Below are 18,242 nucleotides of genomic sequence, written 5' to 3'. Positions count from 1 at the left end.
TTTTAAACTGTGTTTATTAATTATTGTTAATAAACACAATTCACATTATAAACACTATGTAATTATCAGTCTATGGTATTAGGTCTATGTAATGATTATACAGGAAATTGTTTTTTTTTTATATATATATGCATTTTAAAACCTAATGATTTTATGTTTTGTCTCTTTCATTTTGCTGCCTGTGTGAAGTACATTGTAACGTGGATTTTGAAAGTGCTGTATAAATAAGAGAAGGGTCCGGCTGCGGCCTGAAGACAGGGGGGCGCAACGTGATCCTCCAGTTAAACCCTCTGGTGTAATCCCCCCTCTGACCACAGTGTGGGTTGTAATGGTATAGTGACGCTGTTCGTATTTCCGCTCGTTAACTCCACGGGAAGTGAAAACTGCAGAAGCAGTGATTCAAATTATGACCTCGGTGAAAAACTGTAACCAAAATATGAGATATTCGTGTCTTTTTATGTTTGTGGTGAATGAAACTCGCAAGACTTCTCTTTGTTCGAGCTGATATTTATATGCTGTCCTTCAGCTAGTTTGTTCATGACATTTATTCCGCTGTTTCTCTGCTGTGGAACCGGATGAACAGTAAGAGACTAACGTTATGTGTAAGAATTTTTGTCATATTCATAACATAACATTATTGATAATCTATCCATGCGATAACTTTGGTAATATTAATTGTTAATAACAACAACGAACAACAACTAATTAATGTGCTGCTCTGTCTCCTAATTGTGACTGACAGTAAACCACTGTAGTTATTGTCTCTGATGCAGTCAGACAGATAAACTGATTCAGATAATCAAAGCCACACCAGGCTTTGTCTGATAAACAGTAGACAGATGTGTGCAGGATGTAACTCAGTAATGTTATATAAATGACTCTGTGGGAATTCTGCACCTTGTCTAAGCTGAGGTCCACTCAGTTGCTGAAGAACTATGAGGCCGCATGTGGGGCAGCAGGACTGATTGACATGTTTGTGAATGTATTCATGTATTTTATATCTGTGCTTATATGTTTTCTTGGTAAAAGCAGAATCACAGACAACAGGATGAAGTGGCTGCAGTTGGAGCTACAGAAACAGCAGATACCTGCTCAGCCTTCTCATCATCACCTCTGACCGTCAGTTGTGACCTTCACTCCGGCCTCTAATCCTCCAGGTCTGATGGCTCCAAGATGAGGATAGCACACTGGGTGAGTACATAGTTTCAGATCATAGCATAGCATCATGCTTTTTCCATACCTGATCTATACTGATGAGTGCCTACCAGGTTGTGCATATTTTCTTTACTGTCACCAGAGACCCAGCCTGATCTGAACCGAAAGGTTCTCTGTGATTACCGTGAACGGATACTCTATCACTATGTGACATCATCAGGAGATCAGGAACAATGGACCTGATGCTGCTTGTCAAGTAAATATGCACTTGTGTTTATTTTATAGTGCAGTGGGGGGTTTTTTGTGTAAGTTGTTCTTAGTTAAGTAATGTTTATTTTGCTTGCCTGTGTTTTTTTTTTTATTTAGCCTAGTAAAAGCTCCTGTGTCTCCTTGAACTGATCTCATCTTCACTCCTTTAGCGCATCAGTGCAACATGGTGAGAATGAAACTTTTGCTGCTGTTGGTTCATAAACAGACAGTTTATGTTTATTATATCACATTTAGTCGTACTGACTTTTGTCCCTCCAGCGTCTGTCCAGACTCCTCTGGTTGTCCTCCTTCACCTCAGACCTCCATGCATCCCTCCTCTGGTCAGAATGCAGCCTCTGCCCCCAGCAGGACTACAACCAGCCAGACCTTCTGTTTGCCATGTCTGTATTTACTTTGTGTATTCATCAACATGTGCGTGTGTATTGTACGGTTTGATCAAATGTATTGAATTATAAGCGCAATAAATGTCTTTAATAACATCCAGTGATCTTTACACATTATTAATTATATTATATGTCTATATATATATGTGTGTGTGTGTGTGTGAGAGATTATTAGTTAATAGTAATGATCATCATCACTCTGGGCCATGACAAATTAATTTATAAAAATAACAACAACAACAACATCAATAATAATGCATTTAAATGGTAAATGTCATAACTGTTTCATGGCAGTCCTCTACATTTTGCAGAATATAATTTCATTTCTCTCTATTGTTACGGTTATAAAATTATATGTACACGGAACGCAGTGATAATGATAAATTAAAATAAATCCACGACTACGGGAGTAAATATTTACATATTTACGATAAGATGGTGCAGGGTAGAGAACTTTGTTCCAGACGAGATGCGATCCTGTGCTCGCATGAGAAGACAGCAGGAGGTTTTACTTCCAGTCATAAAAGCCCTCTACACCTGTCCGCGACTTGGCGGACCCAACTCTGGTAAGACGAGAGGAGGAGAGGAGCCATGAGCCAAAGGGGGCGCGGCGTGAGGTGCCGCCCCCGCAGCCGGACCCTATAGATAAATAAAGATTATCATAATTTGTATATTATCATTATTATTATTTTGTAAAAATGTTCAGGAGTGAATGTCGTTAGGAAGCAGCGAAAATAAGTTGTTTTTTTCTTTTCTTTTCTTTTCTTTTCTTTTCTTTTCTTTTTTGTTTGTTTTTTTGTCTTTTGAGAGGACATCGCTAGCTCACCAAAAACAGCACAATTAAATAAATTAATTAAACAATTAATTGAACAGCACAAGTAATTCAGACTTGACAGATTACAAACATAAAAGGTTCAATTTTATTTTTTACATTTTGCTTCGTTGACGGACTTTTTTTATCCCCGGAACCCTCGGTCGGATTCACCTCTTGGAGGGACGGAGTTTATGGTCACACTGTTGAAAAATTGTAAATTAGCACCGTTTATCGGTTCATTTACACAGTTACTGCAGGTATTAATTGATCGATCGGTGTGTGCAGCAACAGAGGGGCTTTTCTTGAAGAGTACAGCATAAACTCGTACAGGTGAGCAGCACCAACAGCCGGATGTTTGTGTTAGCAGAGAGTGTAATTCAGGCTAGCATTAGCTACGCGAGCGTTACACCTACACAATATTAGATTGTTATCTTGCCACCACAGCGAACAAAACAATCGGTTTGAAGTAAAGCTGCTTTTCTACCAGTCCGAATTACAATTAGTCAGCCTGTTTTACTGCCACTGATGGACAATGGATGTGAATTTGACGTTTGAAATTGCGTTTATTGTCGTATAATTGGCTAACTAGCATGATGGTCTGCTGACTCAGCCAGGGAAACAATAGTAATTACCTGCTTTATGCATTCAGCTCAATAGTCCATCTAACGACAGATGCTTGATGTCAATGTTACCTAACAATAACAACACCATAACAGATTAGCTGCAGATGTAGCTTTGTGCTACTAGCTAGCTGCCTCCTCCATCCTCGGCTCATAAGCCGCTGGGTGACACCATAACTAATAACTGGGTCACGTCATGTGTAACGTAAACTCTGACTTTACAACATTGTTTGCAGTACTGATCAATATTTACATCCCTTCAACTATGAACTTAGATGTCTGACATTCAGTGTATGATGTATACTTATGTAAACGGTCATTACTAATGTTGGTTAGACCACAAAAGGGAGTAACTTACGTACAGTATGTACACCAACTTGTTTAAAGGCCCCATCCACTCCAAAATGTGTTTTTTCTTCTTGTTCGTTCAGTTGGATGTTTGAGCTTCATTGTATAGAATAATGAATGTGCAGAGTTTTACACTAGAAGGATGTTTTCACATTCATCTGCTGAAAGTTTCTCTGTGCTCATTGAAAATCTTACTGTAAAGGGTGGGCCCATGAGCAGGATTTGTGACATCACAAATAGTTTGGAGCCAATCTTGGTCCAATATTCAACTCACACAGGTGGAAACTTGAAGGCCCCAGTGCACAAACATTAATAATGGACTTTACAGTGAAGTAGGAGACCTCTTGTTTCCAGCAGTTAAACTTTGAAATTTTTAAAGGAGAAGGGAAAAAAAGGAGTCATATCACACCAATTTCCAAACATCCCAACTCAAAGCTCTTAATGGCCTGGTTACAATATATCTGACATGCTCCCAGTCTATCGACCCAAGACCCAATTTCTCAGGTCACAGGACAGACTTCACCTCAAATTCCCAGACTTCATTCAATATTTCAACTTTTTTTCCCTCCCTGGTTGTTGGTGTGTTTGTTAATGTGCGTTGTCTATCTGTATCTATGTTTCAATGATTCTATTATGTTATCACCACATAAGGATATGTGGGAATATTGGACATTTCCTGGTTTTAAAATTGTAAAACCTCATTGTCAGCTGGCTAGATGTAGCGTTGTAATGTAAAGATGTCATGTGCTTTGTTATTTTAGGGCTCCTGATGAAGGTGTGCAGGTAATACTTTGAGAGCCCTGTAAGACGCCATGTCTGAAGAGGCAATTTCAGAAAGTGACCTGGAGCCCAGCCTTAACAGTGAAGAGGAGTACTTTGAAAATGAGGAAGAGGAGGACAATGAGGACATGGAGGAAGATGAGGATGAAAACGATGGAGATGATGAGGACGACGGCATTGGTGAGTGTCTGTTATTCTAACGCCTACCAGCTCCCATGAGTCAGAGATTAAACATGTACTAGCGCATACGTGACAGAAACTGTAGTTTGAGCTGGTTCCAGTACTCTTTTACGTCTTGGCACTTAAACTGTGGCACTTCTTGTGTGATTGGTGCAGTTGTCAAACCTCACCTATTTAGCATCAACTGAAATGCTGTCTCTTCTCTCTCTAGAGCGACCTGCGAGTGCCCAGAGCCAGACAGAAACAGCTCAGGATGGCGACAGGGACTCATCTGGAGAACCTTCCTCTGATTCTCCGTCTCAGCCCGCATCCCACCCTTCCTCCGGGGCTCCCTCCAGACCTGCCTCTCGCTCTCAGCCTCCAGCCAGCCCTGAGAACTCAAGCCAGAGCAAGCCTCCTTCCAGCAAAACAAAGAAACAAAAAGCCTCTAAATTAACCAAATCCTCCAAGTCTTCAAAAGGCTCCAAACCTTCCAAGCCATCTAAGCCTGCACACATGAGGAAAAATATCAGGTACATTTATCTGTTTGATACTTTCTGTCCAGTATATTACATTATATATCTAAATGTTTGTCTGTAGCCTGTCCTTTTTCTCTGTGCTTACAGAAAGCTGCTGAAAGAGGATCAGCTGGAGGCTGGGACCAAGGCTGCTCAACAGGAAGAGATGGAGAGGCGGAAACGTCTGGAGCAGCAGAGGAAAGACTTCCCTACACCAGCCCCAAGTGTCCCAGACTCTCAACTAGGTTATTTTCCCCATCATATTTCTGTTTGACATCTTTTGCAGTACTTTGGCTTCAATCCTAAATTTTCCTTTCCCTTCGCACCTCTCCAACAGTGGATGCTGCTTCAATTCTAGGAGAAGTATCTCACTTGGTCCCCGCTCTCCTTAGCAAGCAGGATGTGATCTGTCTGGACAGCAGCGGCGATGAAGATGAACCAGCAGAGCCCAATTTGCCTGCACTTGCCATGAGAGATGGTAATATAGATGATAGTCCTGTGACACTATGATGCTGTTATTTCCAACTGATTCAGGACAGTGTAAGATATGAGCAAGTTCTAACAGTGTTTACTTCATCGTCGATGACGCAGATGTAATTGAGCTCAGTTCTGGGGACGAGGATGCCCTCCAGATAAGCAGCGAGTCGGCTGACGAGGACGCCGATGGCACCTCCGGCACAGACGAGAGCAGCGGGGCGCACATCAACGATGCCCTGAACCTGCCTGACGCCCAGGGTCGAGTGCTGGTTAATATCAACCACCCTGCAGAGGAGAAAGATGTTTATCTTGCTCCACAGCTGGCCAGAGCCGTCAAACCTCACCAGGTATGCCCACAATGTAAACTCTCACATTTTTCACACACATTACCTCCAGTTACAGAAACTACACTCAGTGTTTGTTCGTATCTTACTCACCGTCCAGCTTGTTTTCTCACAAACATTGATCTCCCCTTCTCCAAGGTTGGGGGAATCAGGTTTCTCTACGATAACCTCATTGAGTCTCTGGAGCGGTATAAGACCAGCGGTGGCTTTGGTTGCATCCTTGCTCACAGCATGGGGTTGGGCAAGACACTGCAGGTCATTTCCTTCATTGACATCCTACTAAGGAACACTGAGGCCCACACTGTGCTGGCAATCGTCCCTGTGAGTGATCTTAAGTGTATATAGAAATTATATATCCAGTAGGTCGCCAAAGTAAATATCTGATTTTGATGAAATTAAACTCTCACCTCTGTGGTTTCATCATACCAGGTGAACACACTCCAGAACTGGTTGACAGAGTTTAACCTCTGGCTCCCACCCCAAGAAGCCCTTCCCCCTGACACTGACCCCGCATTCGTCACAGGCCGCGCATTCAAAGTTCACATTCTCAACGATGAGCACAAGTATGTAGCATGCCCTTACTGTGTGTGATAATGTGTGGTCAGGGCGAAGTGTTCATTGAGCTGTTCATCATGCTGAGTGTGTGTGTGTGTCCTGCAGAACGACGCTGGCCAGGGCCAAGGTTGTGGAGGACTGGTCCAGAGACGGAGGTGTGTTGCTTATGGGTTATGAGATGTACCGCCTGCTGTCGATGAAGAAGAGCTTTGTTATGGGCAAGAAGAGGAAATCCAAGAAGCCCGCAGGGCCAATCATCATTGACCTGGATGAAGAAGATAGACAGCAAGAGCTCATGAAAGGCGAGTAAAAGTCAATAGTCTAAGGGAAGCACAGACCTAAGCAACCTTGTACAGTTCTACTGTCTATGTGAATGAGAAATATGAATACAAACGTATATTTACAGTGTAATTTACATTTACAGACTTCTTATGTCCTTCCTTTTTCTGTTCAGGTATTGAAAAGGCCATTGCGCGGCCTGGTCCAGATGTGGTGATCTGTGACGAGGGCCATCGCATTAAGAACTACCACGCCAGCACATCGCAGGCGCTAAAGAACATCCGCTCCCGGCGCCGAGTGGTTCTGACAGGGTACCCGTTGCAGAACAACCTTATCGAATACTGGTGCATGGTGGACTTTGTTAGGCCTGAATTTCTAGGCACGCGCCAGGAGTTCAGTAACATGTTTGAGCGGCCCATTCTGAACGGACAGTGCATGGATAGCACACCTCAAGATGTCCGCCTAATGCGTTACCGCAGCCACGTCCTGCACAGCCTACTGGAGGGTTTTGTCCAGAGGTAAGCTTGCTGAAAGAAGTTGGACATCATGAAAAAAAGCATATTAGCCTGGATGATACGTACATGTCCATGTTTTTTATGGGAGCTTTTCTGGTTTACAGACGTGGTCATGATGTGCTGCAAGACCAGCTTCCCTCCAAGGACGAACATGTGATCTTGGTGCGGCTCTCTCCCATTCAGAGGGCGCTGTATACCGAGTTCATGAAGCGCTTCCGAGAAGCAGGGAACAGTGGTTGGCTCGGACTCAACCCACTCAAGGCTTTCTGTGTATGCTGCAAGGTTAGACTCTTTTTCTTTGCTGTGTCTACCTTTTCCACAGAGAGATTTATAAGAAATCTGTTTTGGTTTTTTGTTGGGTTTTTTTCAGTGATTAAAACACCAACATGGCATTTTTTTAAATTAAGTAAGCCTTTTTTTTTTTTTCTTGAACTCTCCAGATCTGGAATCACCCAGACGTCCTTTATGAAGCCTTGCAGAAAGAGAATCAGGCCAACGAGCATGACCTGGACCTCGATGACATCACTTCGGCTAATAACCCCCGCTGCCCGGCACCTGGTGCTGGCCTCAAAGCCAAAGTAGCCGACTCGAGCAACAACAAAGTCAATAACGCTTTGCCACAGCTCAATCCCTCTCAGGATAGAGCCAATCAAGTCATCACATATGAATGGGTATGATATTGCAACAGTCCAATAAACAAAAACCCTCCATAACCTTGTCCTTTAGCACTAACTGCTTTAAAAGTCAGTAAGTCCTTAACTTTTATAATGTTGAGGTTAATTTGATTCTGTTAAGGGTGACCATTTACTGACAATATATGTACATGTCCTAATGAATATAGTTATAGCTTAGTTTTACACTATTAATACAGCTAAAGTCCACTACTCTGATAACTGTTGGTCTAACCTCAAGTACCAAAAAACTAAAGCTTCAAATACTGAAATATACCTTTTTTGTCACCATTAAACTGACATTTGGTGTTAACTTTGATGTCATGTCCATATCATTTGTTAAATCTTTCCTCCAAAGTCTCTTGGAGTTGAAATTCCTTGTTATTGAACTGCTTTTTCCACCATTTATTTGTCGTAGGCAAAGGACATAATGTCAAACTACCAGACAGGAGTTCTGGAGAACTCTGCCAAGATGGTGCTGCTGTTTCATTTGATTGAAGAGAGTGTGAAAAGAAGAGACAAGATTTTGGTCTTTAGGTAAGTCATCTGTCCGATGTATATAACATTAAACAGCAGCAGCAGCTTTAAAAGAGGTGGACTGACTTTGCAGTTTGGCTAATTAATCAGACAGTTCTTTTTAGCTTTCAGAGCTTTGTACAAACCGTTGGAAATTAATAATTTAATCTTCCTACATCTCATGAGGTTGTCTGTCACTTTTGCAAGCAGTAATTCCACAATTAACTAAAATTATGTTATGTACCTAAAATCAAAAGAGCAATTATTAATTAATTCTTGTTTTAACCATATATGTACATACAGAAGTGCTGTGACTGTTAAGTACACCTGAATGAATGATTGATTGATACATACATCACTTACTTACTCCTGAAGTATACCAGATTATTTTATTTAATAAAAAATCTTTTTAGTTAATTTCACAGCTCACTAATACATCTTGTAATACCCGTTAAAATCTGTGTCTGCTGTGTTCCTTCCAGCCAAAGCTTATCCACCCTGTCAGTCATTGAGGAGTTCTTATCAAAGAGACCCATGCCAGCAGGCATTACCTCCTCCGACGCCCAGAGCCAAAGCTGGGTTCGCAACCTCAATTACTACAGTAAGTCATTCGATCTGTGCTCTGCTTCCAAACTTGCAACTCTGCAGAAAGTGTGGTTTTTACCACTGAAACATCAAAACTGTGATTGTCTTTATTGATTTTGCATTTCTAGCTTTATGCCACAATTCTCGTAATATTTGCAATTTGACGAACAACTTTAAAATTGTCTTGTTATATATCACTCTGGGATACTTCTACATTCCATTCCTTCTATCATTTTTCTGATTTGTCAAGAAGAAAAATTACTTCAGGATAAAGTCTACTTTTTTTGATGCAGTGTTCAGGTGTTTTGTGTTAAGAGATGATGTATGTCTGTCTAAAGGACTGGATGGGAGTACATCTGCCTCAGAGAGAGAGCGACTTATCAATCAGTTTAATGACCCAGAGAACACCGCAACATGGGTCTTCCTACTTTCTACCAGGTGTGTGTCTCAGCTCTTTATTCTTTCATCATTTCTCACACTTTCTCCACACACTGCCAGGAACTCATCATCCTACATTTTCTGCGTTTCTTTCAGAGCGGGCTGCTTGGGCGTAAATCTGATCGGCGCCAACCGTGTCGTTTTGTTCGATGCCTCCTGGAACCCATGTCACGATGCCCAAGCTGTGTGTAGGGTGTACCGCTATGGTCAGAGAAAACCCTGCCACATCTACCGCCTCGTCTGTGACTTCACCTTGGAGAAGAAGATCTATGACAGACAAGTCTCGAAACAGGGCATGTCTGGTAAGAGATTTGTACATGTGAACAATCTGTTTGTTAGACAATCACACCTCTACCATCTTGTCTCATGAAGCAGAATTGCTAACATCCCAAGTTAGCTGAACAACTGCAGTGAGCCAGAACAACTCCTTTACTTGAGTCTTTTTTTCTACATTTGGGAGGTTCTCGGTCTGACTGAACACAGTTATCCAGCTAAACTCACAACAACTGTGCTGAGACAAGTACAAGTTACAGAAAGTTGCTCCTTGTTAAAATGTATAACTTCAAACCCCTACAAAGACTATTGTTCATTTTGTGTTTAAAGACCGGGTGGTTGATGACCTGAACCCAGCGCTAAACTTCACCCGTAAGGAAGTGGAGTCGCTGTTGCACTTCGTGGAGGAGGAGGCTGAAGTTGGCAAAATCGGTCTCGATTCCTGGGAAGACATGGAGACAGTGTTACACCAAGCCTGCCAGATTTACCCACACCTCATCACCAGGGTACAGTTCATAAGTGTTACTCCTAAGTCTGACATATAAGAGATCAATCTGCCTCTTCCCTGAAAAATACAATCGATGTGCAATTCAGTTGTTGCGTTTCCCTCTTTCCATTTATGTCAATAGCAACCTTTCCATCATGAGTCTCTGCTAGTGGACCGGAAGGAGTCAAAACTGACCAAAGCAGAGAAGAGAGCCGCCAAGAAGAGCTATGAGGATGAGAAACGAGCCTCTGTCCCCTACTCTCGCCCATCGTATGCCCCTTACTACTCAACCAGCGATCAGGCGCTCACAAACATACCAGCATTCAACCAACGTGGCTGGTGGGTTTCAAACTGCATGTTTCCTTTGGGGTATCTCGTTTTACTGTTAGTGGAGAGGCTAACAGATGCTAACAGTTTGTTTCACAGATGAACGTACAACCAGAAATTAAAGTTTTCCTGATATTCTTTGGTTCAATGCATTACAATTTACACCTTCCTCCACCAAAATATATAGTATAATCAACATAATATGTATGCATGAAAAAAAGATGTTCATCACTTCAGGTTCAGCCTTTCATTGTTAAGTCAGTACAGTTGTAAACACCATGGCCAAAATCACCTCAGAGATCTGGAAATTAGTATCTGCCTTGCTTACTGGCAATAAAACACAAAAAAACCAACTAATTATTAATGTGGTGGATTGTTTGAGGTTGTACCCTTACACGAGTTTCTCTTTTTTTCTAGTAAATTTCCAGTAGACTAGACACTGCTGTTGGGGTATATATATCTGTGTGTGTGTGTGTGTGTGTGTGTGTGTGTGTATGTGATCATCTCACGAGTTCAGCCCTCATACTTCCAGGCGAGCCATGGCACGGCCAGATGACAAGCCTGTGGCAAGTGTCAGGCCCATCCAATCGACCCCAATCCCCATGATGCCTCGCCAGGTCGGCATGGGCATGGCTGGCTCCAGCTCTGCCGGCAGCCTGCCTGTCAACTTCCTGCAGAAAGCTGGAGTTTATGTGCAGAGGATTGTCACCACAACTGGTAATGTATAATATGTTTAAACAGTTAAATCATTGCGATAACAAACCCCACCCCCAAAATTTTATGTTTTTAAAATGATTTGACCATTAACTCTGTCAATAGAAGACAAACTGATTATTTCAGCATGTGAAATGGAATAGGAAATGTGGGTGGACAGTTGATATGAGCTATTAACATCAGCCATTTTGTCCAAATCTACAGATATTGTAATCCCAGGAGCCAACAGCACAACAGATGTTCAAGCTCGTATTAGTGCAGGAGAGAGCATCCATGTAATCAGAGGATCTAAAGGTAGCTGCAGCAGCACATGAATTACTCTCTACTTACCAAGCATTTCAGTCTACTGACTCTATCGCTTGATGTTTTCTCCACCAAAGGTACCTACATCCGGACAAATGATGGAAGAATTTTTGCTATTCGATCTGGAAAGATCAGTAGACCAGCAGTTGGGGGCTCTGCCGCTTCTAGAGGTACAAATTCATATTCATTAGTCCTGGTTCCTCCTGCACAGTTTTACATTACAACCATCCAAACAACTCATACAACTTTTAGGATGGTGTTTTTGAGCTCTCAACTCCCAAACATGTTAATAAAGATGTTTCATGGGATGAAGCCCTGCTTATCTTTTGTGTTATGAATTACAGTATGTCATTAGTTTCTAATAATATTTGCACATGAAAGCGCATATTTGGATACGCCACCTCTTTTCCAGGATTGACCTTTCAAAAATAAATGATTCAGAAGCAGAGACAGTGCACATGTGTCCTGACATTTGGTGACTGTGTTTCTCTCCCCTCCACAGAGACCCAGGGTTCCCTGATCCATCCAGTCAGTAACGGTTGTTCATCCCCTGTGGAGCAGCAGCAGCAACGTTCCCCCAACGGGGAGCAGCGGCCCTCCACTCCCTTAAGTTCTGAGATTCTCAGAGAGCTCAGCCGCTACACCACATCCACAGACGATGCCACTGCTGGGATGGGGAGGGAACTGCCATCCCCGTCAGACGTCGCCACTGCACCAGCGGGGGACGAAGGCAGTTCGCAAAATAATCAGACTTCTGACCTCAGTAGGCAACTCGGTGATGACCTCTTGAGCTCAGCTTTGGAGATGCGAGGCACCAAACGCAAGAGTACTGAAAGCCAGGGCAGCACGCAGTTAGGAGCCAAACGCACCTCTGCTGCAACACATTTCTCTGGACTGTCCATGGGCTCCAGTGGGCTCAGCTTTCCTCCCGTGGGTCTGAACTCTTCCTCCTTATTAGGGAACTTAGGGCACATGAGTCACCCACTTTTGATGGGTAGTAGTGGTGGATCTTCATTCCTTCCGACAGCAGGACATACACTGGCTGACCTACAGACCATGTTCCCTTCTGCAGGCTCAGACCTACTGAGACAGTCGGCCACAGGGAACGGACACCTTCCCACGCCCTCATCGTCCGCTCTGTCCACCGTTTACTCCTCTGCTTCCACCACCATTCCCATGTCATCGACGCCCTCAGCAGCAACTTCTTCCTCCCTGGCATCAGGCTCTCTGCCTCCGTACTTGATGAACCCCAACATGGCTGGCCTGCTTTCGTCAGGCTTCCCTATCAACTACAGTCAGTCCTTGCTATCTGAGCCGAGGATGTTCCCCACCCCTCTACTCTCTGGGTCGGGGGGATTCCCCGCGCCTAACTCCAGCTCATCCAGCTTCCTCTCCCATTTTAACAATCCCACCTCCAGCCTGTTGGGGGCAGCTCTGACCCAACCGGACAGACATCAGAGCACAGAGAACGGCGGTAGTAGTTCTGACGATGACGTTATAGAGGTGACAGGACAGTAGAAACATATGGAGAAGCAGTTTCACACACAATCTTACCAATCATGGTTAACCTGAAGTACATTGGGGATGGGAATGATAACATGTTAACAAGACTTCATTGATCAAATTAATTGTTACATTTTGAACGTGCATCAGAAAGTGACTTGACATCTAAATTAGAAAAATAAAAAAAGTAAATAAAAGTCCCAGGAAAATGAAATGTGATGTTAATCCTGGTGGTTTATGGTGAAAAGTTACATGTGTTTCAAGATTTCTGTTAGACTAGCCATTTAAACAGTTTATATTCTTCACTTATCATCAGTGAAATAAACTGCATTCCCATTCCTAATGCTTACATAGAGTTCTCACACACACACACACACATACACATACAGGGACTCTCGCCTGCTACATGCAAATGAGAGCAGCAACTTGTACCTTAATGACTTTACAAAGTCAGAGTAACAAATCCTTATGCTGAATAATCCCAGACCCGTTCAGCTGGAGCAACAGAGCAGCGGGATGGACAGTCGTCGTTCGGGGGGGACCAGCTGAATCTCGCGGGGGGCTTCCTAAGCACAGCCTCTCCTGCTACATTTTTAAGCAAGACCTCGCCATGCCGTGCGGTTAAGTTTAATTTCCTCTGAATTCAGATGGAAACAAATAGATGAAACTGCTTCATGTAGGATTTTCTCCTTATATATTGCCGCGAAAGGAACAATTGGAGTTGCCGTTCTCACCTGCTTGAACACTGATTTACTGCATTTTTTTTCTCTTCAGGACAGTTTCCTCAACTGGTAAACAAAACTGGAACGTTTTTATACCACCAAAATTAGGAACTGATTCGTGTTCTTTTTTTTTTTTTTTTTGTCAAAATCCACCTGACAATATATTCAGAGAAAATCCTTCAACAACTGAGGTTTTAGGCATTCAGAGCATATTTTAGTCTTTAGTAATTTGATAGACATTGTAGCATCCCCTGTTGAAAGGATATTACGTGTGATACTATAACTGAATATGTTGATACTTTGTAAATAAGCGGTCATTATCATTGTTTATATTGCAAGTCAATACTGTGCAGTGTGTAGATTTTGGTTGTAGGGAGGTTATTACAGTGACTGTCATGACAACAAAACACGCCCTCGCATTGACGCTGAGGGGAAAACATTGCGTTCAACCTCTTTTTTTTTTTTTTTCTTTTTTTTTTTTCCTTTAAACTAAAATGAATGTACTTTCATGTTCGCCTTTGATAACACAGGGGCTGGGACATGGAGTCAGACTGTGTTCTTTCATTTTTAGCCTTAAATAACACAAAGGGGTCTTGATTGTTAGCGTTTTATCTTAGTACATCCTTGTTACAAATCTGTCGGGAGGAACTACTGAGCATTTAGACAGTCAAACTCAGAACGCACCAAGTGTGAAAGCAGCAAACGCTTCTCATCTTCCCTTTTGTTGCAGGTTTTTTACTGAAGTGTCCCCACCATCTGTTGACCATCATCACTGAGTCAACCTACAGCTCACATGTAGAGTTTTGATCATTTTCTTATAATTTTCAGAGCCTTGCTGAGAACAAACATCACCTGAACTGTAGAAACCATTGCATTCGTGCAGCCTAAGTGTGTGTATAATACCTTTTTAAGTCGATGTAGCCACCAAAACCATCAGAGCAGATGTTTCAAATTTCATTACAACCACCAGTGACTGTGGCAGAACCAGGTCAGGTGATGCGGTGGCCTTACCCAAACTGACAGTGCCATCCTGTGGTAGCTTTTCACAGAGGTGCATGTCGTGTTAAGTAGCTTCTGTCAGTAGTGTCAGTCAGTGTAGGTCTGCCTCGCTTTAGGGAGTTTAGGTCTCTGCTGTTCTCTGTAGCCTTGTGTTTCTGTGTTGTGACGACACCTCAAGGTATTTAGATTTAGGAAAGTCCTCTTCCTCTGTTGATGAGTAGGCTAGCCACAGTGTTTTTTTATTTTATTTTCCTTCGGAAAACACTGGATATCCTGAGACAACACATCATTCCCACATGGAGTTACTTTTTTTTTTTTTTTTGTGGAGATGTTCTCTTGTGGGGACCTTTTGTCTCCACAGTCTGAGTACTGTTTCTGGCTCCTGTCTTGTAGTTCTCAGTTTCTCTCATGGGCATCTTTAGCTTTCTTAAGCCTGTCTCGGGAACTTGTGATTTTCATTCACTCCAGATTTGAAGGTAGAGCTTGCACTTTGAAAAAGGATCATATCCGCTTGTGAACTGTACAAGCTACATCATACTGACCCCATGTCTTTATTCTTAGTCTTCTCAATCAGTCGGAAACACTTTGCATTTGAATCTTAGGAATCATCCGTTTATATATATATATATATAAAAAAAAAAAAAAACAACCTGTCTGCCATTTCTTGTCAACTGTGTGCATTTTTATGTTCATTTTTTAAAATGTTTTTTATAACTTCTTATTGGTGTACACTCACCTGGCAGTAGTTTCCCTTATTTCAATGTAAGTGTTTGAAATTTATTTATTTATGATGGAAAATATATTGGTTTTTTTGTAATTACGTTTTTTAACCTTTTGTTCACTTTGACCCATTGACGGCTGATCCAGTGAGAATTTCGTACATGCAGCCTAGATCGAAGCAGAATGACTGTGTTATCAATGTTATTTTAACAATAAAACACTCACAACTGCAGTGTGAATCCTTATCAAATGTTTTTAATTTACAATATCTTAAGCGTGATATATTATCTCATTTATTCAAACATGCAGCTAAATCAGTCATCAAAGGCAGCATCAATATTAAAAAGGCAGCGTAACAAGCAACCTGAGATCAAGAAATCAAAATAAAGTTTGGGCTGTGGCCAGGATGTGGAGTACAAGATGAGTCCAAAAGCTTAACTCCATAAAAAAAAAAAAATTGCATTTTATTTATTGATCTTCTAAATGATCAAAACCCTCTCCACACTACCTGGTTTAAGATCCTGGTAGAGAATATTTAAACCCTTTTAGTTTTGTTTCTGAATAAATTTATTTATCTATCACTTTGGTCCAAACTGAAATATCTCAAGAAATATGGGACGGATTTCCATCCATGGTCCCTTGACGATTAAGCCTACAGGTGATCCACTGACTTTTCCTCTTATGCCACCATGAGGTTAACATTTATGATTCAGAGTGAAATGTCTCAAGAACTATTGGATGGATTCCCATGAAATTTTTGTAAAAACATTCATGGTCCCCAAAAGATCCATCCAGATGAAAATGTAAACTCCTGAAGTCACTGAACCCCACCCAAATGATCAGAAAACATACACAGGATGTAACCTCAGTGTCCTCAATGACATCTACAGCCATGTGTACATTGTTTAAAAAAAAAAAAAAGGCAGCAAAAAACAAGTATTTCATTATCCACATTTGGCAGCGCTGTTTCTTGGAATGACAGACCATCAGAAAGGTTGCAGAGATCATCTTCTTTTGGACTTTCATGCAATGATAGCACGTAACTGGAAAAATGAAATCTCTACAGGCAGACTTTACAAAAGTATTCTGTGATGGTTTTGTGGAACTATCCATATCATAGCCTTCGTCAGGACTGTAAGCGTTTTTTAGCCATGTAAGCACTGCTGACCTGGTTCATTATGATGAGGGCGACGAAAGCAGGGCAGAGTGCTGACAGGTACCAGGTGTATTCACCAACAGACGCGGTGAACCAGGCCGAGCAGAGGCCGAGGAGCAGGCTTGTGCTGCCAAGCACAAAGGTGACAAGTCCAGACGCCGCATGGTAGCGCTTGAGTTTGGCCAGAGACCAGCCTTTAGCTAGAGAGTGGTAGATGAGGGGAACAGCTGCCAAAGACTGCACGACCACGACGCACACTGTGAGCAGGCCCAGCAGACCGTGCCATGAGGTGAAGTGAGGTTTACCATTCAGGTGTTTGTTGTAAGAGATGGCTGCCAGACCCAGAACCGCACAGGACACACAGAGGCACTGCAGCATCCAGTGAACACGACCTTTGGTCTTGTGTGGAAATCTTTTGATGGGTGAGCCGTGAAGGGAGAAGAGGAGTATGGCTTCTGTCATGAAGAAGGAGAACTGGTGGAAGAGAGAAGAAAATGAAACAGAGCTGCAATACATGATCATTTTCATTATTGATTCAACTTTTATTTTCTTAATTATTTGATTAATTGTTTATTCCGTTAAATGTCTGAAAATAGTAAGAGAAAGAAAGTGGCCATCACTATTTCCCAAATTGACATATTCAATTACACATTTGAGAGGCTGGAGCCTGTGAATTTTTAGTATTTTTTTGCTTATGAATGACTTAAAAGAATAACATAATCAAAACAGTTGCTGATATATTCTGTTTATAGATTAATCGATTAATTGACTAATTGTTTCACCTCTAAAATTAAAATAGGAATGTTTGATTGTGTGTTTACATCTGAAAATATTTATTTTTTAAGTTCCAACTTACTGCCAGTGTCATGAAGAAAGGATGCCAGGAAAACCAACCTAAAATAACACAGATGAAATAAAATGAACAGATGTGCAAAGAACGACGGTGACATAAAAACGTCTGGACATCAGGAGCACTCACTTGTACCGGGTCGAGACAGGACTGCAATGAATACCGTGAAGCCAACGCAGATGAAGTGGGTCAGCACTGCGGAGGCTGTCCTGGTGTAACCGTACACCCGAGGCTCGGAGTCAGTCTCTCTGTTGTGACCCATGGTTAGTAGGAATAATGTGTTTTGACTGATCTTATATTGACCCAGGTTACTGACCTAAAGTGACCTCGTAGTTTCAGTCAAACAGACGCGGAACTAGATGGAAAAGTTTAACTGTGGAGTCCTGCGTTATTTAAAGCCGGAAAATGGGTCTTAAACAGAAGCTACATTGCCAGATAACTGTCACATAACCGTAAATTTACGAAGCATTAACACGTTTCTGCTTAAATTGCAGCGCTGCATATACGCTCTACGTTGTGACGTATCTTCGCCGGTGATATTTTTTGTTCCTAGGATGGCGAAGACAAGACCCGCCCTACTCTACCTCTGATTGGCTTACCCTGATATTCCTTCCCTAACTCTAACCAATCATACTCCTCATACCTAAACCTAACCAATCTAACCAACAGAGGTAACGAGTACTAGCCAATCAGAGGCAGAGGAGGGTGGGTCATGACTTCGCGATCCTAGGAAAAAAAAATTGGCCTCCGCCGGTTACAAA

At 42.1% G+C, this 18,242-nt stretch overlaps 2 protein-coding genes and 2 long non-coding RNA genes across 5 annotated transcripts; 2 read left to right on the top strand and 2 right to left on the bottom strand.

Moving 5' to 3' along the window:
• Nucleotides 1-31: 31 nt before the first annotated feature.
• LOC122980145 lies at nucleotides 32-1,897 on the top strand. 2 transcript variants are annotated; one of them, XR_006403000.1, is made up of 5 exons: nucleotides 32-582; nucleotides 1,033-1,191; nucleotides 1,298-1,411; nucleotides 1,522-1,591; nucleotides 1,684-1,897. It is a non-coding gene; the product is annotated as an uncharacterized LOC122980145 (long non-coding RNA). The 2 variants fall into 2 exon arrangements; XR_006402999.1 differs by having other exon boundaries at nucleotides 34-582; nucleotides 1,030-1,191.
• LOC122980147 lies at nucleotides 1,796-2,822 on the bottom strand. The gene is made up of 2 exons (XR_006403001.1): nucleotides 2,740-2,822; nucleotides 1,796-2,447 (listed from the first exon to the last, which is right to left on the bottom strand). It is a non-coding gene; the product is annotated as an uncharacterized LOC122980147 (long non-coding RNA).
• On the top strand, nucleotides 2,801-13,922 carry rad54l2 (RAD54 like 2). The gene is made up of 22 exons (XM_044347847.1): nucleotides 2,801-2,952; nucleotides 4,352-4,550; nucleotides 4,762-5,062; nucleotides 5,156-5,292; nucleotides 5,385-5,525; nucleotides 5,639-5,871; nucleotides 6,007-6,189; nucleotides 6,298-6,431; nucleotides 6,529-6,725; nucleotides 6,878-7,220; nucleotides 7,322-7,499; nucleotides 7,658-7,888; nucleotides 8,307-8,425; nucleotides 8,887-9,005; nucleotides 9,328-9,427; nucleotides 9,524-9,729; nucleotides 10,031-10,206; nucleotides 10,330-10,526; nucleotides 11,047-11,231; nucleotides 11,433-11,522; nucleotides 11,609-11,701; nucleotides 12,034-13,922. The coding sequence occupies exons 2-22, from the start codon at nucleotides 4,403-4,405 to the stop codon at nucleotides 13,047-13,049; spliced, it is 4,527 nt and encodes a 1,508-aa protein (XP_044203782.1). The 5' UTR covers nucleotides 2,801-2,952; nucleotides 4,352-4,402; the 3' UTR covers nucleotides 13,050-13,922.
• A 1,788-nt stretch (nucleotides 13,923-15,710) lies between these two features.
• LOC122980138 (transmembrane reductase CYB561D2) lies at nucleotides 15,711-18,017 on the bottom strand. Its single transcript, XM_044347874.1, has 3 exons — nucleotides 17,611-18,017; nucleotides 17,488-17,525; nucleotides 15,711-17,105 (listed from the first exon to the last, which is right to left on the bottom strand). Exons 1-3 carry the CDS (start codon nucleotides 17,741-17,743, stop codon nucleotides 16,602-16,604), a joined length of 675 nt encoding a protein of 224 aa, XP_044203809.1. The 5' UTR covers nucleotides 17,744-18,017; the 3' UTR covers nucleotides 15,711-16,601.
• Between the last annotated feature and the right edge of the window lie 225 nt (nucleotides 18,018-18,242).

This window comes from Thunnus albacares, chromosome 4, assembly GCF_914725855.1.
Source record: "Thunnus albacares chromosome 4, fThuAlb1.1, whole genome shotgun sequence".
In the NCBI taxonomy this organism is placed as follows: domain Eukaryota; kingdom Metazoa; phylum Chordata; class Actinopteri; order Scombriformes; family Scombridae; genus Thunnus; species Thunnus albacares.
This window is presented reverse-complemented; position numbering and strand designations above follow the sequence as displayed.

Coding starts and splice junctions, on each gene's coding strand:
- LOC122980138 (XM_044347874.1), bottom strand. CDS start 17,743: ATGGGTCACAACAGAGAGACTGACTCCGAGCCTCGGGTGTACGGTTAC. Junction 17,526..17,610: donor CCTGTCTCGACCCGGTACAA/GTGAGTGCTCCT, acceptor GTGTTATTTTAG/GTTGGTTTTCCTGGCATCCT. Junction 17,106..17,487: donor CTTTCTTCATGACACTGGCA/GTAAGTTGGAAC, acceptor CTCTTCCACCAG/TTCTCCTTCTTCATGACAGA.
- rad54l2 (XM_044347847.1), top strand. CDS start 4,403: ATGTCTGAAGAGGCAATTTCAGAAAGTGACCTGGAGCCCAGCCTTAAC. Junction 5,872..6,006: donor GAGCCGTCAAACCTCACCAG/GTATGCCCACAA, acceptor CCCTTCTCCAAG/GTTGGGGGAATCAGGTTTCT. Junction 11,523..11,608: donor TGTAATCAGAGGATCTAAAG/GTAGCTGCAGCA, acceptor TCTCCACCAAAG/GTACCTACATCCGGACAAAT.